General features: G+C 48.4%; 1 protein-coding gene across 1 annotated transcript in view; it reads right to left on the bottom strand.

Annotated features, from left to right (window-relative positions):
- The window catches only part of SH2D7 (SH2 domain containing 7), a 12,238-nt gene extending 5,465 nt beyond the window's left edge, over positions 1-6,773 (bottom strand). Inside the window, exons 1-2 of the mRNA XM_004700025.1 lie at positions 6,598-6,773; positions 5,211-5,300 (exon numbers count right to left, since the gene is read on the bottom strand). Coding sequence (XP_004700082.1) covers positions 5,211-5,300; positions 6,598-6,773 — 266 coding nt within the window. The remainder of the gene's footprint in view (positions 1-5,210; positions 5,301-6,597) is intronic.
- Between the last annotated feature and the right edge of the window lie 1,512 nt (positions 6,774-8,285).

Here is an 8,285-nt window from a genome sequence, read left to right as displayed (position 1 = left end):
AGTTCTTTAAAGCTTTCTCTCCCCCGCTATCATGACCCCAGTTCTACCTTACAAATCCAGCTAGATATGTACACTGGTACAGATAAGAGCTCTGGACACACAGAATCCAGTACAAATAAACCCCTCAGGGACAGTAATGGGAGTAGCAATACCATGAGGGTGGGGGAGAAGAGGAAGAAATGGAGAACCGACTACCCCACCTGAGGGAGACAAACAACAGACGTGGGCGATAAGAAAATAATAATTTATCAGGGGTTCATGAGGATGGGAGGGAAAAAAGGGGACCTGATATCAAAGGCTCAAGCAGAAAATATTTTGAAGATGATGGCAACACATGTACAAATAAATGTGTTTGAAAAAATGAAGAATGGATTTTTATAAGAGCTGTAAGAGCCCCCTACAAAATCATTTATTTATTTTAGTCATAAGAAGCAAAATGATTTATTAATAAATAAAATTTAAAAACAACAGAGATCACATGGCAACATTTGGCAAAACCAACAACCTATTAATTGGAAAGGCCTTTTCAGCAACATAAATGGTGACTACACGTGTGGACGTCACCAAATGGACAAGACCAGAATCAAATTGACGGCATCTGTAGCAAAGAGACGATGGAGAAGCTCATTGTCATCAGTCAGCGGCTGACCGTGGGGCAGATCATCAGTTGTTCGTAGGCAAGTTCAAGTTGAAGCCCAAGAAAATTGAATCAAGTCTAGGAAGCCAAGTATGACCTTGAGCATTTCCTGTCTGATTTTTAAAGACCATCCCAAGGGCAGATTTGACACGTTGACCACGGAGGACCAGAGACCAGAAGTGTTGTGGGGTGGCACTAAGGAGATCCCACACGAAGGAAATGAAGGGGAACTGAAAAGATAGGACAGAAAGAACATGCCAAAATAGATGTCAGAAGAAACTCAAACTTGCTTTTGAAAGTTAGAGGGAGCAGAACTCTGCAAAGGATCAAATTAAAAGGCCCTGGATAGAATGAAAGGAAAATGTGGAATGAAACTGAAAGCTACTAAAAAGATTAGGTTTACTGGTAGGATAGAGATGATGGGGCTCCCAAGTCTGTGGTCCTTAGTCACCCTTCAGGTCTAGAAGTGAGCTCACCCGATGGCTCAATTTTCAGCCAAATGCTATACCAGTCTGTACGGGGAACGAAACGTAAGTGAGACGCACACAGATTAGAATAATGAACACTTTGAGATCCAAGGGGCAGCATTCACCCAAGGACAGAGGTCAGAGGGTCTGGAAAGAAATTATGTAACGTTGAACAGATTTCAAAGACAAAGGCATCTTACGAAGGCAAATTACTGTAATGAAATGTGTGACGGGAAGAACATGCATGCCACTTCTCAGTTGAAGGAACCGAAGGAAAAACCCAAGCCTCAGGTTCAACACTGAAGGATCGTATGGCAAAATATTGAACACTACAGGAAGCAGCGAAAGAGAATGGGAAGATTACATAGTCACTGTACCCAAAAGAACTCAAACTGGACCAAAAAAAACTCAGGCATTTTGGGAGGTAGCATGTGATCGAAAATGGATAATATTGAAGAAGTCCAAGCGGCCCTGGAGGCATTGGCTGAAAACAAGGCTCCAGGAATTGGTGGGATACCAATTGAGATGTTTCAGCAAATGGTTGCACTTCTAAAAGCACTCACTCATGTACACCAAGAAATTTAGAAGACAGTTTACTGGTCAACTGACTGAAAGAGTTCCATATCAGTACCAATCCCAAAGAAAGGTGATCCAACAGAATGTGGACATTATTGAACCATAGCATTCATATTACAGGCAAATAAAATTTTGCTGAAGCTAATTAAAAAAAAAAAAAAAAAGGTTGTAACAATACCTGCCAGAAACTGCCAGACACGCATCAAGCCAGATTTAGAAGAGGCCATGGAGGGGGGATGTTTAGAAGGGGCCATGGAGGAGGGATGTTGTAGCGGTGCTAGAGGAATCCTGGCTGCTGAGAGCAGAGGATACTATGAAAACGCTGCCCTGTGGGTTACTGACAACTCAAAGGCGTTTGTGTGGATCCTAACAAATTCTGGACAACAATGAGAAGACTGGACATTCCCGAGAAGTTAATTGTGCCCTCATGGAACCTGCACCTCCACCAAGAGGCAGTTGTTTGCATAGAAGAAGGGGTAATGTGGACTTTGAAACCAGGAAAGGTGTGTATTAGGGTGTATCCCTTCACCATACTTGTTCAGTTTCCATCCTGGGCAAATACTCCAGGAAACTGGGCTGTACAAGTCATTAATAATGTGCCTGCTTGCTGAAGCACTTGCTGATGAAGATCACTACAGCTATCAGTATGCATTATATACCCCAACGTTAAAATATATGGTTTTTTACCACAAGTGGACAAATAAGCAGCATCAGGACAACGGGAGCAAAGCATGGCAGTGCGACCAGTGCCCACAGAAGCAGCAGTAGAATCAGATGACCCTTTATACGGGGCAAATCTGATATAAAAAGCAAGATGTCCCTTTGAGGGCTAAGAAGCACCTGACCCCAAGCCACGATCCCAGAAGAATTCATCTCACTTCATCTGTATGCCAGAAGAAAACTTCATTGGACATATTATTAAGAGAGACCAATTCCGAGAAAAGGATATTATTTATGATTGGTGAAGTACAGGGTCATCAAAAAAGTGGAACCCCCTCCATGAGATGGACTGACACAAGTGGATTCAAACACAACATTTGGGAGGATGGCATGGGGCCAGGCGGTGTTTTGTTCTGAGTCGGAATCGGCTCAATGGCACCACACCACAATAACAACACACGCGTGCAAACGCTAGACAGTGAATAAGGAAGAGGAAGAATGGATGTGTTTCAATTATGGTGTTGGCAACGAATATTAAACATACAATGGACTGCCAGAAGAACACATCGCTCTTGAAGAAGCACAGCTGGGATGTTCTTGAGCAGCAAGGATATCAAGACTGCACCTCGTGTACTTCGGACATGCTATCAGGAGGGACATGATGCTTGGTCAAGTAGAGGGTCCTCGAAAAAGCAGAAGACCCTCATCAAGATGGATTGACTCGGTGGCTGCCACAAAGGGCTGAACCTAGGAAAGACGTGAGGAAGGCGGGACCAGGCAGTGTTTGGTCTCCATGGGTCAGAACCAAGTCAACAGCACCTAGGAACAACGGCAAGCACGATCACGAATATTTGGATGCAATCTTTACAGACTCAGGTGATCGAAGAATTAATGCACGGAGGGGAAAAAGAGGAACTGATACCAAAGGCTCAAGTAGAAAGAAAATGTTTTGAAAATGTTGATGGCAACATAGATACAAGTGTGCTTAACACAATTGAATGATGGATTGTCATAAGATTTATAACCCCCCCAATTAAATGATCAATTAAAAAAATGCAAAAAACTCCACGTGAAACAAAATATCAAAATTTTAAATACAAACAGGATCAAACCGTGCCACATGCCAGGACCTTATAAGGTGACTTTCGTTTCCCCACCCCCCACTGCCTGTTTGTGACTATCCTGTTTCCTCCGCATCACTTACTGAGAGATCAGCCTCTCTGCCATTGGATCACAGTGACTCCTCTCTTGTAAATCAGGTGATCAAAGGTGGGGGATTGTTTCTGGACTCTCCTCTGCTCCAATGGTCTGTTTTGTGTATCTTTGAACAACTTCATTTTGATTTCTTTTGTAAATAGACATTTTGCCCAGTTCTATTTTTTACAAGGACCTAATGTTGAAAACTCATCGGAAAACAACCGAGTTTGTCTCTTTCAAAATGCCTAGCCCAGTATCTGCCACAAGAATAACAACAGCTTAATCATGTGATTCACGCTGAGTCCCTGCTGAGTCATCATGACCCTACAGGACAGGGTGGGCCTGCCCCCGTGCGTTTCTGAGGTTGTAACTCATCTTCTTCCCACAGAGTAGGGCAGGGTTTTAAACTGGAGACCTTGCGGTTCTCCGTCCCATGCGTAACCACACTGCCACCAGGGCAGCAGTAATAACTAGCATTTATCGAGTACCGACTACAGTTCACACACCGTGCCAACTACTTTTAAATGTGTACATTTCACCAAACTCTTCCAGCAGTCCTCTGAAGTGGGTACTATTAGATTCCCATTTTACAGATAAGGAAACCCGGAACAGAAGCAAAGAGACTTGCCCAAGGTTAGGATTTGAACTCAGGTCGTCTGAGTATGGAATAGTTCTGAGTCTGAAGCCACAGTGCTTCAGCTCTAGTCTGAAGCCTTAGAGTCCTGGCTTCCCCTATGCCTGGAGGAGTACTCTCCTCCCCCTGCCTTCCCCTAACCAACTCCTCTCTGTACAGGAGGCTACGTCACCACTTCTGCCTTCTTGTTTCCTCCATTTATCCCCACTACTCGGTCCAGCGGGAGCCCCAGTGGTGTAGTGTTACTCATTGGGCTGTAATCCTCAAGGTCAGCAGTTTGAAGCCACCAGGTGCTTCTCAAGAGAAAGATGGGGCTTTCTACTCCCATGAAGAGTTACAGTCTCAGAAACTCACAGGGGCCGTTCTACCCTGTCCTGTAGGGTTGCTATGAGTCAGCATGGTGGTGAGTTTGGTTGTTTGAGTCTAGCCCAACATCCAGCCGACTGTACCTGTCCCCGACTGTCTTGTCTTCTTCTTCCTGCCCTCCATTCCAGGACCATAGCAAGATGTGAATCTGGCCGTACAGGGCCCTGTGCTGTCTCCAGACTGAGCTAGGCATCTAACGCTGTCTTGGGCTGGCCCTGCCCACCTCTCCAGGCACTTTTCCATAGGAACCAGGATCCTGCTGCACCCAAGGTTCCCCCTAACACCCTAGTTTTCCATATCTCCATAAGCCTAAGCCACATCCCCTTTTCTGCCTAGCAGATTGCTGTGCTTCTCTCCTGGGCTCAAAGTTCACATCTATGACACTTTGCTCGGGGGTGGGGGGGGGGTGGGCGAGGCTGTTTTGCCTGTTCTCCACCCTCCACCTCCCCCACCCCAGGGCCGAGGTCTCATTCCCAGCACTGCACCAGTGCTCTGGACTGGTCTATTGAGCATTGCCAAAGGATGACCAATGAGGAGTGAGGGAGTGGGGGCCCAGGGAGAGCCAGGCAGTGTGGGTTGGTGTGTGCGTGGGTGGGGGGTTGTGTTCATCTGCAAGGCTTGGTTATAGGTGCCTGAGCCCTTCAGCTACCTTATGGAAGGCATTCCATCTTACCTGTAAGACAAGATGTAGCCTGTGGTCCGGTCACTGAGGCGGATGAGGAAGGAGCCAAGAGCTTTGTCCCTGAGTAGCTGCTCCGACTGCCTGGGCAGAGGAAATGCTATTAGCTGGGCTCTGGGCTCTTAACACCAGCAGAACTTAGCTCTTCCCCAGAATCCCTGCTGGCCCCCAGACCCGACGCACAGAGCTCCACAGGGAGGTCCCCTCTGAACCTCAGTGGGTCTGTGCCTGTCAGAGCTCAGCCCGTGACCTGTCTGGGTTCACCCGAACCAGGCCAGGCAGCCAAGGCTGAGTACGAACTGCAGCACAGGGACTGCACAGTGTGAGGTAGGGGTCTCTTCCCCTGCTCCATGGGCTATCCAATTGCTTCAGCAATTGCTCGTTGAAAAGATCATCTTCTCCCTCATGGAACTGCAGTGATATCGCTCTTGTAAGCCAGGCGACCAAGTGTGGGGGTCACTTCCATCAGCCTCACTGCAGGCATGCACACCAGCTGCTGACCCTACCTCACACTTGTGACCAGCCGGGACAGAGGTAGCAAGAAGGACAAACCACGAGCGGAGAGTTTTAGATTTGCGGGGAGGGTGATGGTCCCTGCTTTGGAACTACTGCGCAGGAATGTAGATGCCATGAGAGTTTCTGGGAGAAGGGGGTGCTGTCGGGCCTGGCATTGTCTCCTTGAAGCCCAGGATGCTCTGAATGTTTCCACAAGGTGCCAGGTATATGAGGACATGGTGGAAAATTATAGCAGTACAGCGACCATGTATTCTCTCACCCAACACTGGCCAGCTACATAATTTGTCAGGGCCAGGGCAAAGTAAGAATTCTGGGGCGCTTGTTAAAAGAGTATTAAAGCTTTAGAGACGATGACAGCTGAGCAGTCAGTGAAGTGCCAGGCCCTGTGGCCTGGAAGGTGGTGGCCCTCTGAGCCGGCCCGGGCTCACTGCCAGGTGCGTCAGAAAGCCAAACCCCACATCTTGCCCTAGGGGGTAGCCATTCATCCAGGTTAGCCTGGGATGGCCCTCCAGTGGCAGCCCTTGTCCTGCTTGACCCACTACTAGTGACCTGGTCTGGGTGATAAACGATGTGACCTACCTACTTCTTCATCAGGGTTGGACACTTCCTACTCCCACCTGTCCTCCATCCTGTCCTTTTGGCGGCCTGGCAGCCCCAGCCCACCTAGACCTGGACTGAGAGTAGGGGTAGAGCCCTCGCCCACCCGTCCCGTGGGAATGGCTGCAAGGCAGTGGCGCTCAGCGCACTGTCCCTTCACCCTCACTGCCCCGTGGGACCCCTCTCCAGCCCAGGGTGAGTCCCCAGACCGTTCTTTCCGCCCTCGGGAAGGTGGACTCCGCTGGACACTTGGACAGGGCGGCCTTACTTGCGGGTGATGAATCCATGAAACCAGGGGGGCAGGATGCCGTTCTGCAGAATGAGGGGGGCCTGCGTCTCCGTGAACCACTTCAGGGCCAGCATCTGGAGGTCCCCCAGGGCCTGCTTGTCCCTCATCCCTTCGGACTCCCTCCCTGAGCTGACCTGCTGCAAGCTGCCTTCCATGCTGACCTAGCCCTGGAGCAAAGTGGTGCCCCAGCAGCCCCACACCCCTATATGTGTGTGTGCCAGCTCATTTGCCTATGCCCAGGCCCTCCCCAACCACCTGCAGCACACAGGAACCCCATTGTCACCTCTGGGGACATGGCTGGTTCGCCTCTCTGATGCTTTGGGGCAGGTCACCTCCCTCAGCTAGCTGGAAAGTGGGGGCGGGGGTAGCCTGAGGTAGGGAATGAGAGAGAGGAAGGAAATACTTGGTCTCGGTCCAGCAGGTGAGCTTCCTCCCTGCCTTTTGACCTCTTTCCCTGAAACCCATGGCTTTTGTTAGGGTCAAGGCCAGACCCTGGCTGGGGAGCTCACAGCACTACCTTTCAGTGCTACCTACCCTTCTCCTGTGCAGGCTACTTGTATTTCCATGAAGGGGGAAGTTTGTGCTGATTCATTCAAGGTTTATTGAGCACCTGCAGCATGTGGACCACACATTGGCTCTGGGAAGACAGCAGTGAGCCAAGCAAGATTTTGGCCCCAGGGTACATACAGCCTAGTGGAGGGAGACAGGCCACCAACAAATTGAAGGGTGAGTCAGAAAGTATTGCTACAAAATCATCAACACCTTTATTAAACAAAAAGCATTCAAATGCAAAGCTATCCTTTCTCAATATACCATTCTCCATCTCAGTCTATATAATCCTGGGGGATTTCCTTCTATCCAACCCTTTCCCAATGAAGTGCCTGGTCTGTAATTTGTGCAATGTCAAATGGCATCTTGGGCATCCTTGGGGGGGAACTCCGATTGACGATGTAGTTCACAGAGATAATGTTCTAAGTCCTGTTCGGTGAGTAGCACCTTTGATCTTCAATGCTCATGGACTGATGGGTCGTGCAAACATCGGTCTCCATGACCCTGAGACCTGAAGAACTAGATGGTGCCCGGCGACCACCCCCAAGTGTTCTGAAAAGGACCACACTAGAAGGTCCTGGGTAAAGTAGGAGGAAATTTGAACCAAACTCAGAATCTCACACGCTGTCACACATACTGGTTTGTTAGAGGAGAGGGACTCAAGAGCCTACGGCCCTTACCTTTCAGGTCTGGAACGGAACTCACCTCTGTGGTAGAATAATCAGCCCTTTAAGAGCCAAAGGGCAGCATTCTCCCCAGGGCGCAGTTGAGGTGGGTTAGGAAAAAAGAGGAATGGAAAGCGGAGACAGAGGGAAGAAGTGGGACAAGTGAGGCACCTCGAGGGGATTGCAAGTGATGAGTTGACACAAAACGTTCACAAATTCTTAAATGTAAAATGGACGATCTGTTCTCTAGACCGCTATCTAATTCACAGTAATAACAATAAGGGAATAGGTTTAGTACAAAGCTTACACTGATATGGCATATATATGTGAATATAATATATATATGGATTAGTCTAAGTACTTTAGAGAAACAACTCCACAGAAACTCATGTAAAAGAGAGAGTTTTATATAAAGGTTAACTGTGCAGCAAGAAAACATCCCAACCCAGTGCT

Source organism: Echinops telfairi, unplaced genomic scaffold, assembly GCF_000313985.2.
Source record: "Echinops telfairi isolate 266 unplaced genomic scaffold, ASM31398v2 ScPeMD7_7475;HRSCAF=8513, whole genome shotgun sequence".
NCBI classification, from domain to species: Eukaryota; Metazoa; Chordata; class Mammalia; order Afrosoricida; family Tenrecidae; genus Echinops; species Echinops telfairi.
Note: the sequence above shows the minus strand (reverse complement) of the source record. Positions and strands in the feature narration are given on the sequence as shown.